Raw genomic sequence first — 23,286 nt, forward strand, 5'->3', positions numbered from 1 at the left:
TTTGCTGGTGTTTTTGATGTTAGGAATTGTGTTTTTTGTGTTCTCAATTATGTTCGGCAAAACATCGATTGCTGTTGTTTTTGATGCCCTTGCATTCGCTTCTTTGTGTTTCGATTATGTTCTTGCATTATGTAATCGACTCGCAACCCATCCAAGGGGGGACAGAAATACTCCACCGGTGTTTGCAAGCATCTCGACTACAATCTAATTTTATTTTGGCCACCGCTGTCTTTTAAATGGTGACTGTGGTTATATAAAGGAATTACAAGGGTAGTTTGCAACATCTCAGGTAATAAGGTAATTATTGTCATATATAGTCACGTGATGCTTTTGTTTCCAACAGTATACAAGAGTTCAAAAGGTAAAGAGACAGAAAGATAAGCTTGTCAAGGAAGGAAAATGGCCACCCAAGGAATCAACAGAACAGTAAACTTGTCAGATATAGTTTGGTACAATTAATTTGTGAGTAATTGACTTAAGTTTATGCTTGGGTGTTTTAAGAGATTGTCTCAGAATAAGGAATCCCAAAAATGTACATTTCTTTATTTTGTTATCAAGATGTTGATGAGGTGTTTTCAGCTTTGTGATTAAGTGTCAGAGGTTTTAAATTGGAATGTAAAGTGAAGACTGTTTCAGAGTAAGGTTTCAGGCATTTTTGTATTGAACATTGTGAATTGACAAATGAGAAAATGCAATAAGGAATGATAGCCATGTAACAAGAACAAAAACAAGCGAAACAAGTCTGAAAAGCTGTCTAATAAATACTGTGTTTTCAATACTGTAGCTTCTTTGTTTATTTGTTTATTTTTCACACAGAATACAAAGGACATGTACAATAATTATGGTTTACTGTTAACCTGGGTAAAGCTCAGGCTGAAAACTGTTGTATTGCCAGCCAGGAATGAAATTATGTGTATGGCAAAAAAACACACCTGTAGCAATAGCTTAAAATGAAACTGTACAACCAGCTTTTTAACAACAAAGTAAAATGTCACTGTATACAGAATGACTGAATGAATTACAGTGAATACAGAAACTAAAAAATAAGTGTATTAAAAAATTTGCTGTTAAAAATAATACACGCTTGAAAATATAATATCCTACACGGGCAGATACACAAATTTCCATAATAATTATTATTACTACACAGTGCCAGTAGCAACATTAACTTATTCTACAAATTCTACAATGGAGTGACCAGCAGCTAACATCAGTACCTCTGTTTACATTTTCTTTGATGAAATTTCTATTTCTGCATGTAGTCAACTGGTTTTGTGGTTGGACTACTAAATTATATTATTTTGCTGTGTAATATAAAAATTAACTGTAATGAGGGTAACAAGTTGCACATTTAACTAGTGATCCTGATGGTTTTCTGACAATCTAGCAACTGAAGATAAACTTGTTTAGAATCCGAACTGCGTGAGGCAGACCAGTTGGCCATTTACACTATTTACATTAATGAGGGCTGGGGGGGGGGGGGGAGGGGTCTAGATCACGTTGCACCAAAAATTCAAATGGCCGTTTAACGTTTCATGCAAAATAAAAAAGCCATTTCACAAAACCAAGATAAAAGGTGTTCAGTTACCTATCAGAAAAGATTGACCTAGGGTCCAAAAAGAAGATCAGTCGTGGCCGTGCACTGGTCACGCAATTAGTGGATAATGTTTTGGAAGGGAGAAAGATCAGAGGCAGCACAAAAGAAACAAAGAACAGAAAAGAAAAAAAAAAACCCTTTGCCATGCTCATAATCAAGGAGCTGGACCTAGGAATGTGCTACAAATCCAACTGAAAGGTGAATGAAAGATTTTAATCCAGGATATTTAGTGTCTTAGCGACTTGTCCACACTGCCTCCAATCAAACACAAAGATCAGCCAGTTGCTTGTTTCACTACTAACTGTCACTTTGTACATCAAAGTAATACACAAGCTGTGTACATCTGGTTTAGTCTAGCTTATTAAGCTCCAGTGATGAGGAAAGCCAGTTTGTTCCATTAAGGTAGCCAGTCTTCTTTGATGCAGGGCTGTCTTTTAGCTGTTGCCCCTCTCCTTCATTGCACCTGATATAATTTTGATACAGAGAAGTTTGTTTACATAAAGTGTTAACTTATAATGGCACTAATTTTGCATATTGTCTAAAAATTTAAAATTGATCTTGGCATGCAAGAACATCAGCTACAACTCAATGTGGTGATCTACTTTAAGGAGTGGTTTTGTTCTTCAACTGATTAACTTTGATGCACAGTATATCAACAAGTTTATTAGCTTTACAGATAAAAGTGCAGACATTGTTGTAAGTTGTGCAGGGAATGAGCAAAAGTATTGTCTGTAAAACCATAGAAATTTAGGGAATAACCATTTCACTTCCCTTTTTTTCTTGTTTGTTTTTTTCAGTTCCAATGTAAGGCACTACAAAGTTATACTGCTATACAGAATATAATAGTGTATTGTAATTATGGTCATATTTTGCCTAGTTTTTGGTGCTTTTGTTGATTAGTGAAAGTAGCAAAAAAGCTGACTTACAACAGCAATCTCAACTCGGTGTCAAGTTTTGGGACAAAACACTTTTTTATTTCTTAATTTTTTTTGCTAGCCAGTAAACTTGAGAGTGAGTTTAGATTACTGTTTTTGACTGTTTTGTTCTATCTTCAACTGACCTGTAATATCTGACCAGCCCTTCTTCAGTGCCTTTCAAGTACTTGTCATAGAAAACTGACACATTGGCAGCAGTGTTCCAGATTTGGACCTGTAACAATGAAAACAAACTACATTAGAGAGAGGGCTTTTTTAAAACTAGGAAATTTGATCCAGTTCATTTCACACTTGTGCAATTGCATGCACTTTCAAAAGTTAGTTTTTAACAAGTAAAGCCTTGTTTGATCTTCCAAGGAAAAAACTTCCTGACTTTTTGGAAGAGACTCTCCCTGCAGGATAGTAAGATGACCTAATGCCCACTTATTGACATGATTTTTTTACCCTAAGGCCTAAGATGATAGACCTCTGGATAGGTTTGGCAATTAATAAGACAGAACTTTTTTTGCTGTTACCTCGTCTATCTGTCCAGCCATATGCTTAGCACCATTCATTCCCAAGAGGAGGTTTGTTGGCAACAAGGGGGCTGAAACATTGTTCATGACTTGATCCACCTTGCCATTAACAAACAGGACCTCAAAAAAATAAAATGGAAAGAAAAAAGATTAGCATCCTGTGTTGCAGTCGATTCTTGGAGAGGGAACCAGACAAATCCAGTGAACCAAAACATACAAAAGAGCGCATAAAACCAAAACAAAAGTATTTATGCTGGCCAATCAAAACTCAAAGCAAATACATGAAGCTGGCATTTAGCACAGTTAAATGCATCTTCAGGAACGAGTCACAAAATTTGAGTTTTACAATTTTCCTTCTGATTGGTTGAGAAATTGTTGCAATTTTTTAGCCAGTCACAAAGCATAGTCATTTGCAAAACCAAATTAAAGCAAATGTGAATTACTTTTGTCACTCAAGTGAAAATTGCTCTAAATTGTTTACTTGCATCGTGGGCACGCAATGTGTGCAGAGAGTAACATACATTGTAGCTTTTTGCATGCATTACATGCCTTTGATGGCCAATAATAAATTATTTATAATTATTTATTGTTCCCAAATTACTCTGGCCAATCACAAAAGACACAGACAATCCAGTAAACCAATCAATACTCAAAGCAAATACATGTACAGTCAACTCTCGTTATAGCGGACACGCTCGGGGCGTCGTTTAGTGTCCTATATAGCGAGAGTCCCTAATAGCGGGAGTCATTTCCAGTCAAATCTCTCTTGCTGGGGATCTGGATTTTGTCCGTAATAGCAAGTGTCCGCAATAGCGGGGTGTCCGCAAGGCGAGAGTTGACTGTAGCTGGCACGAAGCGTGAGAAAACGTGCGCAAGGGAGACACGATTGGTTTTGGTTTTAGTTCTGATTGACTGAGAAAGTGGCGCAAGATTATAAGCCTAGTAATGCAAAACAAAAGCAAATCCAAATTACTTTTGACACTCAAGTGAAAACCACTTTATTCTGCTTTCTGATTTATTGAATGGAAAGAGACCTTACTTGCTGTTTTGTCTGATCATTGTACTGCAAGGCCACATGAGTCCAGGTGTTGTATGTAAACGACAAGTTGCCTCTAATAGAATGATAAGCACTCACTCCACCCAGTATACTGCCACCACTCACAGACAAATGTACACCTGAACAAACACAATTCAGACAACTCAGGGATCAGTGAAGTGCTGGAAATAATTGTTGCGGGGGGGGGGGGGGGACAAGTGGGCAGGAGCCCAGGTAAATAGGAGTGGGAAGGATACGGGGGGCAGGAGAGGGGGAGAGAGGGCGGGAAGCGGGATTCCGGCAGGGTGGCAGGAACTGGAGAAATTGAGAAACATTTTACATTATGAAATATTTTCCGATAGAAATAGCACAAAGAGGCAGGAACTGCTAAAGAAAAGGGGGACGTGGGGAACTGGGAGAAAAAGGTACGGGAAGTGGGGGGTCAGACACCCCCTTTCCCCCCCCCATTATTGCTACAGGAGTGAAGCCCCATCTTACAACCACTTTGTTAAAACAGAGTTCACTATCTCCTGATTACCAACATGTACCCTGGTCTAATGCACTAACCTATAGAGACAAGTTAGCTGGGTACATACCTGTTCCTTCTTTGGTACCAAAGATGGGAACAACATCTGGACTGCTACAAGCTTTAGCAGAGCCACAGCTTGCACTATAAAATGACAATTAAGAAAGATGAACCTAGCTTATTATTAGCCTAAGGACCAGGCAAAATGGAGAAAATTAAGTAAGCTTGGACAAAAATAGCTTGACATTTTCTGTAACAATTTGATTCAGAACCCACAACACTAATACTAGTTTTTGGTTGCTCGAGGGAGAGGGGCTTATAGGGTGTTTCTTATGTGTTTTTTTACCTTGCTGATTTTTTAACCTTGGTAATTCTCTGTGGAATGCCCAGACTACAAGCCATGATCTTGGTTAAATCAGTTTAACTCATAACTTAACTAAGCATGTCATACTCAGTGGTGGATCCAGACCTTCAGATGGGGGGGGGGGGGGGGGGGGGCCATCATCCAAACCCTAGAATAAGGGGGGTGCTCTGAGAAAAAAGTTTCTCAGCTCTTCGGGCCTCTCCTCCCCTAAATCCGCCACTTATACTGAGCACTAATATTGATAGCTGGAAGCAAACTGCAAAGTACAGAACTTTATAGAACAGGTGGCATTCATTACAATATGGGGGGGCACTTATTAGTACAAATAGTGGTGCATGTTGGAATGGAGGTGTTTCTTACAAGAACATTTTTTTAAGTGACCAACATCAAATTTCTCCTCACAATATCAATACTTAATCAGGAGAAAAGGTTATGAGAATTAGTATAATGATCGCCAATGGAAAACTGCTTTAATCGTTCAACAAATTCTTCTAACTAACACTATAAGAAAATGTATGGAGATCGGTCAGGAGAATTTGTATGTGGATATTGGTAGCAAAACTATTCTTGAGTAAGTGCACCTATAATAATAATACATAATATTTTAAGAGGAGGCCTCCAAACACCTAGGGGTGGTTTTCAGGAGGGTCCTCTGAAAAAATAAATGTTTAACCTTAAAATACATTAAAATCTAAAATATAATAAAAAGATAAAACCTATGCGGTACGCTAACTAAGATTAAAAATTAGAACAAGAATTAAAATACTACTAACTAAGGTTAAAAATGATTTAATAAAAACTGTTTCAGTTTGTATTTAAAAATAGTTTTCGGCATCAGTTTCTTTAAAACACTAGGTAGTGTGGCCCAGTCATTAATGGCCCAGTCATTAACCTCTTAGCTTTACCTCTCTTACCTAAACACTATGTCATCCAAGGCAATGTCACTGTTTGCTGCTTTTCCTTTGGCTGCAATAAATTTTACAGCAACAAGTCCTTTGTAAACCTAAAAAGATTAGAAACAAAAAAATACTTTGAACTAGCAGCCATGTGAATTGGATACTGGTGACATCTTGCGCCGGAATTTGATTTTTCTTGTGAGTATCAAAATTGGGTTCCCAACACAGGTCCGCAGTAATTATTTTGCTGGCTGTATTCCTAAAAATCTAACATAAATCTACTTTGTCTGAGCTGGGTAAATACTTTACCAGAAGAAAAAAAAATTCATTTTGTCAATTAATAACATATGATTGTTCTACCAACTCATTTCAAATAAAAGATTAAGGGAAGATTTCCTAAACTTCTGGATAAATGTGTTCTGCTTAAAAATTATAAAGTTGCAGAAAACAAATTTTCATCACATGAAATAATATTTTTGTATATTTGGTACTTTTATTCAACGTTGCCAATTTTGCAAGTTTGATAACAAGTCAGAAATCCTTTTTTTACACAAAATTGCTACAATACAGAGATTTAATTTAGTACATTTTAAGCTGTCTGGAGTAAATAATATAATTGTAACACAATCATTCACATACATACATTTAAACCTCTGCGAATAAATTTTATACTTTGTAGTTTCGTTAAGTAAGAATGAGAATGCATAAAATATTTTGAATAAGTCATGATAACTAAAAATATGTTGATTTTTTTAAATTCTATCACTGAGTTTCAACATAATTTTTATGAGAAATTAAGAAAACTCTTACAACTTAAACCCAGGATGCAAAGTTTCAACACACATGAATATTTTATAACTAAAAATTACAACAATTTGACACCTGCTTGCTAAGCCCCCACTTAAATTCTCAGCGGACAAAATTACTAAATTCTCTTTCTAAAATGATATAAATATTCACAAAAAGTTAAAAGAAGTTATGTTCTGATCAAAGGTATAAAATGCTGAAATATTTTAAAACCATTTTAAGGTAGATTAACCAATGAAAAAGCATTCCTGTCAAAACATTTATTTCTTATAAATTAAAAATGTAGTGAATTTCCATGGTGATAAAATCCAACAATTCCCAAGTCCTGCTGTGTAGTTTAAGGTAAGTATATACAGTAATTTACTTTAAGTGTTTTGAAAAAAATTGATTCTTTACAGAAACTAAAACTAATCATAATTACAATTGTATTTTGGTATTTTGAAGTACTACTAGATTGTTAAAATGTATGCTTTAAAATTAGTATACAAATATTTCTGTGATCGATTAGGTGCATGCTGAATGTTTACACTGGTTACATTCATTTTAAAGTTATTCTCAAATATATCTATACAATTTTTCTTGTGATTTTCGTGAACATATTTAGTTCCAGAGTACATGCATGTAAAGAAATAATTTACAGGACTAACTACCTAAAGTTATACATATTTGTTTTCAATTCCTCAAGACACTATCTGTCTGTAGCTAATTTCAGAAACAACAGACACCAACAAAATAAGAATAATCATTCACAAACAGTTTATTTATACCTTTTAAACAAGAGAAACATTTTGGCAATTTGAAAACAAATATATAGTTCAAATAAATCATATGCATATATAGAAGTAGCTCAACAATTAATATTACAACTGGAATACCGTAATAATAATAATAATAATAATAATAATAATAACAATGATAATTATAATGATAATAAAAATGGTAATAATATTGAAAATAAAACAATGAAAAATGTATTTAACTTAATTAATTTAGTTGTCTACTGGATCATGTCGTCAAGAAGTCATTGTCACCCAAGTGGTGAAGTCTCTGATAAACAATCTGCAGCACGCAGTAACTCATGCTCAAGGACATCATACTGTGACAGTCAGTACAGAGACAAACGACGCAACCAAAGAAAAGCAGCTGATAGGAGCCCTGCCTCAAGGGGATACCCTGAGGAGTGCACAGGTAATAATTGTTCACTGTCTTTCCTTTTCACACCACTGATTGTCCTATACCTGCCAACTTTTCCTAAGTGGTCAAAAGCGTGAGATTGCCATCTCCACATTTTTCGAAGATGTTCCGACGATGTTCCGATGTTCCGATTTCTGAACATGTTCCGACGACTTCCGAGCATTACCAAAGAGGACCTAAGATGTTTTGATGACTTGAAGACTTGATGTGACTTGAGAAGTTGGTCTGTATGCGTGATATCGATATTTTGGATCCACAGGTATAGGTATTTTGGGGGAGTACCCCCCCCCCCCTCCCGGGAATTGAATGCATTGAAAGTCCAGCAACTGGACCAAAGAAAATTTAAGTCATACATGTAGGAGAGGAATGGGATATAGCAGAAAAGGGTCTTGGTCATTTTGATTTTTATCTGTCTTTTTGACAAGTCTCACAATCACATCAAATTATATAGAACTGCATCTGACAATGTTTAATAAAATATGTTCCAGACTTTGATGAGTTTTCAACCCAAGGAGACAACAGAGCAGTTAGATATAGGACAGCACATCTTCAGTGGCTGCTGGACAATGACGTATACTCACTTAACGACATGAATGAGTGGCAACCTGACCTACGTCGATGGACACCCAGTAGCAGTGCAAGATATCCACTGAGGATGAAGACACCAAAACCACCCATTGATCCAGAAACATGTAAGTTTTTTTAAGCCCTTCCATGTTTTTGGTAATTTCTCTTCAATAGCAAGCCTTCCATCACTGCACACCCCCCCCCCCCAATCCAAAAAAGAAAATAATAGTAAAAAACAACTTTCAATTTATAACAGTGACACCTACAGACCCTACATGGAGAAATTATAAAGCAATGATGATGGTGATGACAATGAAAATGAAAATGATAAAAATATTGATGATGATGATGATGATGATGATAATGATGGCGATGACAACAACGGCGATGAAAACAATGTGTTGTTCTATAAAAAAAACCAATTGCAACCCCCCTCTCATGCATGTTTGAACACCCCACCCCCCAAGATTCAGTCTAGCTTAAGCTTCATACTTTTGGCTTTTGACCCACCACCACCTTCCCCCTCAGAATTTCAAAGACCTTCTCGTGTGATGTATCTGGATATTTTGTGGGGCTGCACAACTGATTGGTTAATAAAAATCATAAGCCTGCATGTGGATGTGAAAGGAAAACCTATACATTTATAACAATTGACTTAAAGTGTGCTTCCTCTTGTCAGCTTTATCCTGAATGTACAAGTTTGTAGCTGTAATTAATTTTTATTTTTCTATCTGTAGTGCCAGAGGATTCTCAAGTTCACATCTTTCACAGCAAAAAGGATAGATTATGGGTAAAGAGATGGCTAAGTGGAATGATGGAAGCAAACAGATTTAACGTCACCACAAACAGAAAGGCATCAAGAAATGCTTCTAGGATGATTGTTGTTCTCACTCCAGAGCTTTTTGACGAGCCTTTCTGCCTCGAGATTCTTGACGCCATTGAAGGAAACACAGTGCTTGGTATAAAACTCAGAGACTGCGACATTCCAGAGGAGATTGCAAATGAATGCACCAGCTATATGGACCTGACAACAACCGACCTCACTGATTTGACCTTTCATATTACATTCATGTTCAGGATAAAAAGAGCTCTTAAGCTGCCTGTATCTATTTGCTCAGCATAAGGTGCCAATTAGCTTCCTATTGTAATGATAATATGTAAATGACCTCTGCTAAGTTGATTTGTTATATAATTTATAAGAGCAGACATTAACAAACAACACATGAATTTAGCATAGTAGGGGCCAGGAGGCATCCCTTAGCAACTTAAGCACAGGGTTTTGAAAAGAAGCCGGCACCCACCAAAGTTCCACCGGCTACTTGATTTTATATCACTGGTGACTTTGGCAATAGCAATCAGCTTGTGAGAAACAAGCTCAGCTTGTCACAGCCGCCTACTATTCCAGTTGCTGACACCTACCGGTACTTCAAAACTTTTTGAAATCCCTTACTAGCATGAAAGATTACTACATGGCATCACCTTTTTTAAAGTAACTTAAAGTGATTAAAATCAAAACAGGAGTTTTTTCACTGATCACTAACAAATGAGATTACATGTTACGGCTTGGGCAAAAATACCAAAATTTGAGATATATTTTCATCTTCTGAACTTTTACCAGAACTGAAAAAGTAGTGAGATGATTTCCATACTTTTTCCAGATAACCACGCATATACTACATATTGTGATTGCACAAAACTTAATAAAAATGTAAAAAGAGTTCTCTGGTTAAAAAAGTTTAAGAAAATATAAGCTTTCGGCTATCCTATAGCCTTTAACGAATGAAAAAGAGAGAGTAAGCGTGTGATTGGAAATATATATGCAGGGGAGGGTGAGAAAACCGCTACCAAGACAATATTCGATCTTATTGTAATTTTTATTTTTGTCTGTTTTGTCCATTTTTTAGCTTTTCACACTTCTATTGTATTTTAGTTTTTAATCTTTTCTCACCCTCCCCTGCATATATTTCCAATCACGCGTTTACTCTCTCTTTTTCATTCGTTAAAGGCTATAGTATAATAGCCGAAAGCTTAATTATATTTTCTTAAACTTTTTTAACCAGAGAATGCTTTTTACATTTTTATTATGTCACATCCGTGTTACAGTTCAATCTTTAATTGCACAAAACTTATTTAATATTTTTGTGAATGTGTTGCTTCAGAAAATATCCATACTTCTTCCACAGAGGGTTTGCTCTGGGAATTCTGTATTAGCTTCATACTTTCCTTTAAAAGTTCTGCCCTTTAACAACCCCGCCCTATCAGAATTCCAACGACCCTCCGTGGGGTGGGTATAGGTATTTCTGAAACCACACAATCAGAAAAAACGATGGTTCTTACCGAGAGATCAACAGTCCCTTGATGCCATGTGTTGCCTTGGTTTCCACGTTTCCCAAATACTATGAACCATGTTTTATCCACTGTTTTTACCTCCACACTCAGGGTCCCCATAGCATTACTACTTGAATTATCATACATATGGTAAAAGAAACTCATATTGCATCCATCACCAGCAGCAAACCAGGGGGTCTCAAAAGATGCCTGACAAAAAAAGAAAATGTTTTCAATTTAATGCAAAAAGAATTATTCAGTTAATGGTACAAGCTACTATAATATCAGAAAAAGAATTTGGTATATTTTTAATTAGTATATACACTAAAACAGTGGATAGCGTTTTTGGCGCGCGCTGATTGACTACTCATAATATCCTTTGCTATTCCCCTCCGAGCAACGCGTGCAAGAAAATTGTAATCTTTGACAATAATTAACTCTAGAGTCAAACATCATCATTTTCGGGCTATATTACCGGTATCTCCCAGTTTTAGTATATACTAACAACAACTATTTGCGGAAGTGGAGGTGGCTAGTGGTGGATATTTTCCTCGCCGCTTCGCAGCTCAGTAAATATCCACCGCTGGCCACCTCCATTTCGGCGAATAGTTGTTAATTATTACCATATTTTATTTCCCTCTTAAATTATAGCTACCAGCTAGTAATAATTAAAAGCATCAAATGTACTCCACTAATGTTTGATTACCAAGTAAATAAAATTACAGTATATAAAGGCGGGGGAAGCTGTAGTGAAAACTATTACTCAAGTTTAAGGCGGCTCACAACGGTTTCCAGCATTTTCCAGCTCTTATACTTTGACTGGTCAGTACTACAAATCTTTATCAGTTGCTACTACAATAATGATATCAAACAAATGTCCAATTATTGCTGAACAAGTTGTGGTCACTTTCATGACGTCACTGGCTACCATAGCAACAGTATCACCTGTTTAAAACACCCTTAGTTTTTTCTTTTAAGCACTTATAACTCAGAAACGAGTCCGGTGACCCCTATGTTTTATTATTGAATAATGATCAGTATGTTAAAATACAACCTTTTGCAAAGTGAAAAGAATTTCTCTGGAGCGGTTTCAGAGCCACCTTAATTTTTCGGAAATTTAACTCCAAACTTTACCTTGTGCGCATGCCCGAACAAAAATGTCATAAAATGTGATGCTAGTGGAAAGAAAAGCATGCTTTCATGTTGCAAGTGACATTTTGAGTAGGTTGGAGCTTAATAAATTAGCAAGCTCAAAAACATCCAAAAAAATACGGGTTTTTTCAAAAATCTCTAGGAGTTGATGGGTTTAATAAAGAATCACAAAGGTTGAAAGTTTGAGTGCAAGATGACCTCCATTATGCTATGTTCTTGGGCAGGAGACCTCTCACCACCTAGGAGTGCAAATGGACACTGAAAACTTCTTGGAAAAACTAAATAACTAAATGTTACTTGTCAGATGGTAACTGCAATGGAATGGCAGCCCATCAATTTGAAGGCTTTGAAATTCCACTCTACTATAAAAATAATTAAGTCCACATACTCTATTTCCAACTCTTATTCCTGACGCTTCCAAATAAGCATAATATCCTGAGCCTGAAGTGTGGTCAGCTGAAGGTCCAGTGGCTCCTGATGGGGTTCTCCCGTTGGTTAGTATCCAGTCCTCCTCGTCATCTGAAGACTGCTTGAGAATCCCCAATTCTGGGGCCCGGACCCCAAAATTAATTGAAGGCAAATTGCATGTGATTCTTCCACTACAAGTCAAATCAGAGTGACACAATTTTCTTCTAGTAACCCTAATTACTTACTCAATGCAGATTATTATAATCTGGTATAATGTTAAAATCAAGACATCTATTTAAATAATCAGGTGATCACACCTGATGAGAAGAAAGCAGCTTTATCAACCCTCCAAGCACTTAGTGGCCATTTTGCCACTGACTGCTCAAGTTTGGTCAAGAGTGAAAAATTTTAGTCGCTAAATTAAGCTCACGCTTTTAATCCTTCTTCTCAATTTTAGTCGCCAGGCTGGTGACTTAGGTTCCAAATCAGTCGCCAGCACAAAATTTTAGTTGCATGGTCTTAACTTGGAGGGTTGTTTATAGTGGAGGTTGGATACAAGGCACATGTCAACACTAACCTGAAAATTAATAATAAATAACAACTGCACAAAGAAGTGACCAAAAGTTATCTGAACATCATTTTAGTATCCACGATCAGAGCTTTCTGACATGAAGAGTCCGGAATTCGCACCAAAATTCTCAGCTAATCTGTAATCTATAATAAAAGTGTTGTTATTGATAAGTTAATACTCACTTGGCACCTGTTATCCACACCCAAGCAGCCACAGTGATACTGCTGGACCCTCCCAGGATGTCACCGAGGGCTCCTAAATCTGCATAATCACCAATTCCATTGAGGCTTAGAGCATAATCTCTGTTCTGTCAAAAAGAATAGACCACAAATGACTAAAGACAATTCCATAAAGTAAATTGTCCTTAATGCACACACCAGAATGAATGAAAGTTATTTCAAAATAATGTAAACAGCCCCTAAGATCTATCTATCTGTCTAAGATATATCCCATTCATACTTCTGGATGTACTTACAGGTGTTCTAGTTAAGACAACTGTAATTCTTACCTCAGGGGACCCCGCATATAATTTTGAATAGTAAACTGCTTCTTGCGAGAAGACATACATGCCAAGACGTCCACCTCTATAGCGTTTGTCAAGGATGTTCCCTGAGTCTGATAACAAGTTTCCACCCTGTGGGAAAAACAAGTTTTTATTTGACAATTATTCCACAAGCGTATGTTGGATATGAGATGGTAGATAGCCAACGAGGCACATAGCACCATTTGGCTATAATGGACAATTTTTCCAACAAGCGCGAGTGGAATAATTGCAATATTTGAGCTTCCCAGCTGTTTTCGTTGACACATATTGGCTACCATATTTGTGGACAATGGTATATGAGCTCATATACCATTGCCTGTTAACCAATCAAAATGCAGGAATTGCAATATACCATTGCTAGTTGTTTAATATTTAATGCTGCAGCATGTCAGCTTACCGTAAGTACCAGTATCTGAGGGGCACCACAGCTTTGTGGTTATCACATTAGGAATTTTTGCAGTAGACTAGCATTCAGGGGAAAGTTACATAGTCAGTTTATGCTATAGAAACATGAGTTAAAGTACAGTAGCATGGCAGGGCTCAAAATAACGGCCGGTCAACGGACAATGTCCGACCAAGATGACAATTTGTCCGGACAAAGCTTCAGTTTGCCGGTCATTTCGACCGGTCACCTACATGCAGTGGCTTTAAAAATAGTAACTGATGACCACGAGGGCATTAAAAAGCGACCTATTCATAAAAATTGTAGCCAAAAACAGTGAAGAAATAGCGGGGGGTCGAGGGGGGTTTTATGCCACGCAAACAGACTATCTAACGAACAGCAGAAATGAGTGGTAGTTTAAAAGTTCTATTTTTTTATATTTTGACCGGTCAGAAGCGACACATGACCGAGCTAAAATCAGTCTGGCCGGACAACATGACCGTTAACTGTCCGAAAATTATTTTGAGCCCTGCATGGTAAAGTGTTTAGCATGATATTGTGTGCAATTATGTTACTCTGTTATCGGCAGATGACTTACTTGGTACCAACGGACACGGATTCTTCCAGAGTCTGGGTCATGCTGGAGTCTCCAGCGATATGCCACGCCCGGAACCCACTGAGGTACAGGGTCATACCACAGAACATGTGACTGATTGATGGTGTTCCCAGTCTCCCATAAAGCATCACGTAACCTCTCACCAGGACCAGTGCTGGAATCGATGACCTAAAGGCATAAACCAGAAGATGCTTCAATGATGGCCAACTATCAAACATCTATGTAGTTGTCCCAACTGCAATGAAAGTTTTCTCTTTTCTTTTCATAAGTAAACGTTACTACAGTTGAAGCTCTCGTAAGCGGACACCGTCGGGAAGCGAAAAAAGTGTCCGTAACTGGAGCTGGCCGCTTACGATAATGGTTCTCGTAAACGGCCACTAGAGGTGTAGGAGATAAATGGCCGCTTATGGAAGCTTACCCAGCTAACAATAACCGGACGGACGTGGATGATGACAAAACAAGCACTGAAATATAGTACTGTATTAACTGTAAAACCATTGTGATGGACGGCGATGTGAAGTTGATTGATAAAAACAAGATACAGAGGTTGTTAACAGGATTTTCTTTGGGGTGTCTGCTTACAGGAGCTTAAAAACAAAGAAAAAGTCTAAGTCGTAATCTCTGAAAGTGTCCGTAGCCGCTTACGGGAATGTCTGCTTACGAGAATGTAAAAATACAGAGTTTGTATGTAAGTTAAAACCGCAAGCTGTCCGCTTGCGAGAGTGTCTGTTAAGAGAGCTTCGACTGTATGAAACAGAACTTACATGTAAGGCTTAACTTAACTCAGGGTCTGGAAGGGTATTTTCGGGATCCGGGATTTGACGAAAATATGGTGCGGGATTCGGAAAACGCAAAATATTTTGACGGGATTCGGGATTTGACCTCTCTCCAGGAAGTGGGATTCACCAAAATTTGGGCATGGGATGCAGGACACCTTACATTTATAAGCTTTTGGAGAAATAAGTATTTTTAATGTCTTTTTGGGAAAAGAAAAAACGTGATTCGGGATGGCAATTAAAAAAGTGCGGGATTCAGGATTTTGTAAAAATGGAGCGGGAATGCGGGATCAGGACCCCCCCCCCCCTTCCAGACCCTGTAAACTAGGTTCATGCATTAATGTTAAAAAATGTTTGAGAGACATTCCCCTGCCAAGCTCCCGTTTATTGGGAAACGGTTTATGCCAAATTGAAAATCTGGAAATACATCCATGGTGTGACTAAAAACATGTTTCAAAATCCTACATTTTTTGTGTCATACATGACAGTCAAAAGCAAACTGTAGGTTATTCTTAAGTGAAACCTGAAGGCCATGTTTGGTAGTAGAGAGATGGTCACTGCTTGTCTCAGAGCACAGTGCAGGGGCAGCTTACACTGATTGCGTGTGTAGTGTTCCTTAGTGTAAACTAGTTCACATTTTAAACTCACTGAAACCCATTTTTAATTAATATGTAAGTATTTTTTGAATATATAACCTTCAAGATGAGACTGGCATGTTCCGCCGCCTTGCATATTTTGAACCCATTTAATTTCACATACCATGAGATTTATGCCTTGTCTTGCAACAGATCTTGGATAAGGCAAATCTTTCTGTAGGTTATATGATTGGGTCTTTTGCTTCCAAGAGCAGACGTAAAAATGCCTAATTTAAATTAGAAAAAAATTACCACAATAAAATCACCACAAAAACTCTATTTCCAGAGGGGGGTGCCCTCTAAAACTTTGGGTTGGGGAAGGGGGGGGGGGGGTGGCACACCTGAATCCTATTTTAGACTATAATTATTATGCAATTTTGCCTACCCTATATCAGACCAGATTAAACCCAGAAACTGCTTCAGTTTGTGTAAACATTCGTGAAGGGCTTCAAATGTCCAACATATTTAAATTGCACTTCTTAAGGGATGCATATTAAATATAACACACAAAAAGTGGCTTTTCAACAAATATACCTTAATTAAAGCTGACCAGAGTGCACAAAGCATACGCTATTATAGACCAAACCAGTCCAAATTTACGCTATGTTACTGCAGACCAAACCAGCTTGAAAACCATACCCTTTGCCGCCAAACATGACTATAATATAGCTTTTATAAGGGAGTACCAGCACCTCCCCCCAGCTCTATTGAACCTCAGGTTGCTTATTTGGGGCAGCAGGGATGGCCCAGTGGTGAAAGTGCTCACCCTCCAACAAGTCTGGCCAACAGGTTAACAACAACTGTATATCTAAAACATCTCTCTGTTAGTACCTATTACTCTGGTAGCCAAAGACAATGCCAGCAAAGTCGTCATCTTTTGTGTCAGATATAAAGAATGTTCCACTGTAATCTACACGTCCAAATCTTGTGTAGCTCAACAGAAGGCCTGGGTTCCTAATCAAAAGGACATGGTTCATTGCAATGATGAAATCAAGATTTACCGAGAACTAAATGTATGACTTAATTCTGGATCCATTGATAGTTTTAAATTACAACTTACATTTCCTGCTCAAGTACTGATGCTACACTCTACCAGTCAACAATCTTGCTAATATTTCACATTTACTACACCATACCTGTGACCTGGGCCATTTCTTTACGGTGATCCCAAAACGTTTTTACACCCAGAAAGCCACAGCAAAATCTCAAACCTTATGATTGTACAGAGCAACTGTTGTTTCATTCACATATACAGTTTCAGGCCCTTCTTTGTTTTTAAGACACAGATAACTAAAAATGGTTTTGCAGGCCCAAAAGGTTTCAGGGACTTTCGAGAAATGGGCCCTTGACCTGTAAGCAAACTTAAAACCTGCGAAACACTGATGCCAATGACTTCTAATTTGCGTATGTAAGGAGAGCAAGACAGATACTTACCCATTAACAGTTTGCACAATCTCTCGTCCGTTGTCATAAACCATCCACTTTGGAGGCTTCTGAACTTTCCCCACACTATCCAAAATCACTTCCTGATACAAACTGAAGTCAGTTTTGTTTAAAAACTTATTGACTGGATAATCATCCTGCAAAGATCATAAATAAAAATCAACAGTTAAAGTCCTGGAGGGGTAGGAAGCTCTAGAAGTTGATGTTTTTGGCTGATTTTCTGTGGTGCCTGGAGCTGAGAGATTTTCTATTGTTATATTGTTGCTTCTTGGAGCCTTTATGCAATCAGGGTGCAAAATAAATCGATTTCCCAGTTGGAGTCATTGTGTTCTAGCCCAACGGCCTTTCTCAGTGGCGTTTCTTCAAGTGCCAACAAAAATAACCCAAAAATATTTCTTGGCCATCAGGCAAGTGATAAACAAAACCCACTAGCCAGACAAGAAAATCCACTAGCTAGTACTGAGTTATTGGACAGGACTTTCTTTACACCGGCAATGGAATGTAGTCATCAATCCCTTATTATACCCCTAATGGGCTCTGAACAGTCTAGGATGTAGTGCTACATGTATATCAACCTTGTTCCCTGGGTCTCTCTCTCTCTCCCGCCCCCATTTTCTTGGTGTCAGTTATTAGTGAAGTTTTATTTGATGGGAAAGAAAAGAATGGAAAGAAATAGGAGAAAAAAAAGAAAAAAAAAAAGGGAAGGAAGGAAAAAAGGGGGAAGAAAATGCCATTTTTAAACATTCTTATTTACACAATTATTGTTTATTGTTTTATAGCTATACCTGGTTATCAATCACTGAGTCACCATCAGTGTCACCAGAACAAGCATCACCAATACCATCACCATCATGGTCTGCCTGTGGAGAGAAAAAAATCACCAAATGTACTAAGAGTACTTAGTATTCTACTATAAATACATACATTCTTTATTCAAAACGCAAAGTTACAAAAGTATACAAATGAAAAAACTCCCTAAAATAATACGAGAAATACAGAAAATATATCAAAACAAAGATCCTTAACTAAACATTGAGGTACAATTTGAACTTGGATTTAAATAGCTGGAGGCTATCAGCTTCCACTAAGTCTCTTGGTAAATTATTCCATAGCTTAACTATTCTAATGAAAAAGAATGTTTATAACAATTGAGTCTAGCAGGTAACTTATACTGCCAGATATAATAGAGAAGACCTACAAATACATTTTAAAAATAAGGGTCTGTCATTTTATTTATTGTGATGGAGATCTTTGACTTAGCAATTATTTTTGAATTGTTCATTACTATTTTTTCACCAATGCAGCAAACTGTTAAAGGATCAGCAGCCAAAGCTTACCTGATCTGGATTGGATACAAGTGGACAGTTGTCGTTTACATTCAAAACGCTGTCTCCATCTTTATCATTATCACAGGCATCTCCAAGTTTGTCATTGTCACTGTTAAGCTGTAAATGTAACAGATTAGTTAATCGATTAAAAAGACATATTAAGTAAGTAGTGGGCATGTGGTATATTATTGAAAACAATATTTAACCAGAAGGCAGGGATGTTGCTAAGGGCCGGCTCCCGGGTTTTTTCACCGGCTGAACAAGAACTTAAATCTGGCTGAAATGTCACATGACAACAAAAACTTGGGTAAATTTTTAGAGCTGCCAAGACCAGAAAAGCCAGCTGGGCTTATAAATGAGCTGGCATAGTGTTTTCGTAGATACATCCCTGAGAAAGGTGCCTGGGTGTCCTGTGGTAAAAGGGGGTCTGGGTATCCTGTAGATACCCACTCTTTGACCAAAGTAATTTATTTGTGCCCATGTCATTGAAGTCTATATTATCTATGATCATTTCTATACAATTTAAAAGAAATTGACTGCAGCTGTTCAATCTACTGGCTGACTAACACACCCAAAGAACCTCCCACCAACTGACCAACCACAGATCATCCCCGACACACCCACCCCGCCCAACGACCTGTAAATTGGGTTCCCTGCCTGGTATGCAAAATACTGAAAGGGTCAATATGAATCTCGTATCTCACCTGGTCTCCATTAGGGACAGTTTTACAGTTGTCTATGCTATCACTTACACCATCGCGATCTTCATCAGCTATTTCATCACATGCATCACCAATGAGATTCTGATCTGTATCGTTCTGGTGAACATTAGAGACACTGACACAGTTATCACAGGCATCACCCACGCCGTCACCATCACTGTCTTCCTGGCCAGGGTTCGGCACAAGAGGGCAATTGTCCCCTTTCTCTACACCATCATTGTCTAAATCCCCAACCTGGCAAGCATCGCCAATACCATCACCATCACTATCTGCCTGGTCTGAATTAGCAACATCAATGCAGTTATCGCAGGCGTCACCAACACCATCTTTATCTCTGTCTTCTTGAAGTGGATTTGCCACAAACTGGCAGTTGTCGTAAGCATCTGTGACACTGTCATTGTCATCGTCAACATCACAAACATCCCCAAGCTGGTCGCCATCGTTGTTTTCTTGCCCGCTATTGGGTATTGACGGACAGTTGTCAGCCTTGCAATGCTTTTCACGACAAGTCAGATTGACATCAGGGTAGCCATCCAAATCGGAATCTTCCTGACAGTGAACACCATTACCAGCAAACCCCAAATTACACTGGCAGAATGACTGAGGGTTGTTTGGCATTTGAATGCATGAACCATTCACTTTGTTGCAAATTCTACAAATGTCACTTATGAAACAAGCTGCCAAAAAATAGCGAGAAATCATTTCAGAAGTGAAGCTTTGCAGTTATTAAACTTAATACATTCTAGTTTGTTTAGGATGATTGTTTGAGTGAGAATAGTCTTGAGTTTAACTGCTGTCAGTAATCACTATTGACTACCTTACTAGTAGTCTTGTAAAGTAGTAGTAAAGTCTGTCTCCGAGCCATAAGGCCCATACAGCCGGAGCTTATCCCAGTTTCCGTAGCATTAAGCGACTAGGAGTATTGCTACTCCCCCCTGGATGGGATGCTAGTCCATCGCAGGGTTATCCCCCAGCAGTAAATTCGCCGGTACCCATTTATACACCTGGGTGGAAAGAGGCACTGTGAGAGTAAAGTGTCTTGCCCAAGAACACAACGCAGCGCCCCAGTCAGGCCAGGCCTCGAACCCGGGCCGTTCGACTCGGAGGTGAGCGCGCTAACCATTAGGCCACCGCGCCTCCCACAATAGTAGTCTTGCCTCGTCTATAATTAGTCACTTGACTCTTAGAATGGAACTACTTACTACCCAGTATGTGCTAAGTACTACTATATACTAATGGCCTGGGTTATCAACTCTTGCACATTATGTACAAGTCTACTTACTCCTGCATGTTGTAAACCATAGTATCACAAATGCAGACCAATTTCTCACCATTAAAGTGACCATGATCAGTCATTGTCCTATTGATTGAGCTTTCTACATTTAATGCCAATGTTTTAACAACTGTATATAAAGCACTTGCCACATGCATAGACAACAAGTAAACCAAGTAAAAGGCAGTGTAACATGGGAGACTGCAGATGCATGCATCAAGTTTCACTATATTAGGAATGTGCTGCTCTAGGAAATACCCACCTTATGGAAGGTCATTGGAAATTCCAAGGGGGTGCGATTCTCAAAAGCCAATATTTTTAAAGGAAAGTATGAATCTTGACTGGACTTTCCAAAGTGAGTTGGGAGATTCAAACCAAAAGCCCTTCCATGGGAGGGGTATGGATATTTTCTGGAACAACACAGTTCATGGCAATGTGGTCAAGATTATCTGAATTTTATTTTCAAGTTTACTTGGTTACTTAGAACAGTCACGTTTACCAGGACACTCATCAGAAAGACTTTGCTTCAATGACATAAACATACTTACCTCCAGTTAGATTCTTCCATTGGCCATCTGATCCACACTGTACATAAGAGACAGTTTTATTAAAGCCTTCATCGCACCTCACTTCACAGGTATCTTTGTATTTCGTACCAGTGCAGCTGTACAATTCCACAAATGGCACCTGAAAAAAGATTAGAGTTAGCCCTCAGTGGGCAATACTGTCCCTTGCATCTAAGCATAAACATGTGCCACCGAAACATGATCTAATTGGGATTAAACATGGCATGATTGGTCGTTAAACATTTGAAGTTTAGCAGACTGTAACACTAACTGTCACACTAAAAATGCTCAAAGTAAACACTGAGTACGGGCAAACCTTTACACTAGAAGAGATTCAAGTGAACCTGCAAATACATATCGACACAGATCAGGATCATATTTTTGGAAAAAGACTCTATATCCAACCTTTTCGCCATTTTGAAACCGGAATGTGTTGAACTTTTGGCACGAGTGTGTCCGTTACATCTGCCAAACTTCAAACGTTTGACGACCAATCGTGCCACGTTCAATATCCAATTAGATCATGTTTCGGCAGCATGTATTCACGCTTAGATGCAAGTGACGGTATGACCTTTTCAGATGATAAGCTCCCTGCGCTATGGAGCTTGTTGTACATGTTATATTTTAACAATAAATTTAGAACTTATTACAATTACATTCTAATATGTTCCTGACCTTTTGCAGACAAAATATATTTCAAATATTTTGAAACTTTTGAAAACACAAAATTCCTTCTGACAGCTAGTATACAAACCCCTTCTTCTCCCAAAAGAGTAATTATAACAATAAATAATTTAGCCCATGAAAATAAAAAACCTTTTGAGCAAAAATATGAACAGAGCATATAATTTTCAAAAATCTACAGTTCTTTTTCTCTCAATCAGATTTTCAAAATATTACAGAACTAAATTATATTAAAAATGCTAAAATTGCAGACAGGATAGGCATAACAAAGTTTTTCAACTGGTCTGACACTGACTGAAATGCTGAACATTATATACAGTTAGTGTCAAACCAGTCAGTTGACAGTCAGTGTCAGACTAGACCCACTTGACTCTGAAGATGACTTCTGCTCAGGTTGACGAAAAATTATGTCTGTCACTAACAACAGTTCTTCTCAGAACTTACTCCTCTCACCCAGACAATCACACTATATGACCTATTAAAAAAACTTTGTTAAATAACATTACTTTTCTCTTTACTACCTGGCGTGGTGCTCCGCAGTCTGTTGGAATGCAACTTGTTTCCTCTCCACTCCACTTTCCATCATCTTCACATGCATAACTTCCAGTCAAAGCATTCTTCTTTTCATATCCCTCAATACACTTCACTTCACATGTGTCTCTGTATTTTGTATCTGTGCATTCCTGTAGAGCATTGGGCACCTAGAGAAATGAAAAAAAACAGGTAGGTCAACATATGGAGTACTGTAGTTTCATTCGATCTCTTAAAGGAGCAGTGTCACAATATTTTAAGTCATTTTTTATTTTTATGACATTTGTTTCCAACAGTTTAGCGTAGCAAAGCCCTTTTTGATAACATAATTACAGAAGGTTTTAATAAATTCGGGCCGAAGTTGGGAACTTTGTTCGCAATTTGATTTGCAAATTCGCAACATAATTGGCAACTTGGTAACAACGTTTCCAATTTCCCAACGAACTTTGCAAAGTGGGCGGCCAAAGTAAACTGAAATCAACTGTAAGACGAATTACGAATGACAAACTTGAAAAAACTTGCTAATTTTTTCAAGTTGTGTGTTCCGATGCTTATTTCCAGTCAACAGGTTGTGATACACAACATTTTTAAGGAGATTATAGAAATTAATAAAATCTATTTTATTTTTTAAATACTTTTTTCAATACACCCTAGTTTCATCTGATTGTAACTTTGTACACATTAAGTTACATAGTGTTTTAATAATTCATGCCCAGAACATTCTAAACTTAATCCCAATCTAATTTAAATATTTTAATTTATTATTTTTATTTTTATTTCATTTAGTTCAATTCAATTTTGTTTAATTTTATTTTACTCTAATTTAATTTATTTCATTTTATTTAATCTATTTCATTCTATAAAATTTAATTATTATTATTTTATTTAAA

The 23,286-nt window shown here is 37.6% G+C and overlaps 2 protein-coding genes across 2 annotated transcripts in view; one reads left to right on the top strand and one right to left on the bottom strand.

The window, feature by feature from the left end:
* Positions 1 to 1,734: 1,734 nt before the first annotated feature.
* The window catches only part of LOC144646314 (thrombospondin-2-like), a 28,513-nt gene continuing 6,961 nt past the window's right edge, over positions 1,735 to 23,286 (bottom strand). Inside the window, exons 4-22 of the mRNA XM_078505862.1 lie at positions 22,387 to 22,566; positions 21,164 to 21,302; positions 19,325 to 20,019; positions 18,630 to 18,737; positions 18,078 to 18,152; positions 17,284 to 17,429; positions 16,681 to 16,803; positions 15,974 to 16,076; positions 14,421 to 14,606; positions 13,405 to 13,530; positions 13,079 to 13,203; positions 12,306 to 12,516; positions 10,775 to 10,975; positions 5,888 to 5,976; positions 4,680 to 4,753; positions 4,087 to 4,223; positions 3,048 to 3,167; positions 2,658 to 2,746; positions 1,735 to 2,060 (exon numbers count right to left, since the gene is read on the bottom strand). Of these exons, the coding sequence (XP_078361988.1) occupies positions 1,946 to 2,060; positions 2,658 to 2,746; positions 3,048 to 3,167; positions 4,087 to 4,223; positions 4,680 to 4,753; positions 5,888 to 5,976; positions 10,775 to 10,975; positions 12,306 to 12,516; positions 13,079 to 13,203; positions 13,405 to 13,530; positions 14,421 to 14,606; positions 15,974 to 16,076; positions 16,681 to 16,803; positions 17,284 to 17,429; positions 18,078 to 18,152; positions 18,630 to 18,737; positions 19,325 to 20,019; positions 21,164 to 21,302; positions 22,387 to 22,566 (3,042 nt within the window). The 3' untranslated portion in view covers positions 1,735 to 1,945. The remainder of the gene's footprint in view (positions 2,061 to 2,657; positions 2,747 to 3,047; positions 3,168 to 4,086; positions 4,224 to 4,679; positions 4,754 to 5,887; positions 5,977 to 10,774; positions 10,976 to 12,305; positions 12,517 to 13,078; positions 13,204 to 13,404; positions 13,531 to 14,420; positions 14,607 to 15,973; positions 16,077 to 16,680; positions 16,804 to 17,283; positions 17,430 to 18,077; positions 18,153 to 18,629; positions 18,738 to 19,324; positions 20,020 to 21,163; positions 21,303 to 22,386; positions 22,567 to 23,286) is intronic.
* On the top strand, positions 7,624 to 10,374 carry LOC144645612 (uncharacterized). The gene is made up of 3 exons (XM_078505178.1): positions 7,624 to 7,864; positions 8,359 to 8,562; positions 9,175 to 10,374. The coding sequence occupies exons 1-3, from the start codon at positions 7,639 to 7,641 to the stop codon at positions 9,558 to 9,560; spliced, it is 816 nt and encodes a 271-aa protein (XP_078361304.1). The 5' UTR covers positions 7,624 to 7,638; the 3' UTR covers positions 9,561 to 10,374.

Source organism: Oculina patagonica, chromosome 3 (assembly GCF_052425735.1).
Source record: "Oculina patagonica isolate OP01 chromosome 3, crgOcupat, whole genome shotgun sequence".
Taxonomy (NCBI): Eukaryota; Metazoa; Cnidaria; class Anthozoa; order Scleractinia; family Oculinidae; genus Oculina; species Oculina patagonica.

What these genes read in the sequence shown, in the direction of transcription:
- LOC144645612 (XM_078505178.1), top strand. Translation starts at nt 7,639, where the DNA reads ATGAAAAATGTATTTAACTTAATTAATTTAGTTGTCTACTGGATCATG. An exon ending in ATACCCTGAGGAGTGCACAG is followed by an intron (nt 7,865 to 8,358) that starts GTAATAATTGTT and finishes AATATGTTCCAG; the next exon opens with ACTTTGATGAGTTTTCAACC. An exon ending in ACCCATTGATCCAGAAACAT is followed by an intron (nt 8,563 to 9,174) that starts GTAAGTTTTTTT and finishes TTCTATCTGTAG; the next exon opens with TGCCAGAGGATTCTCAAGTT.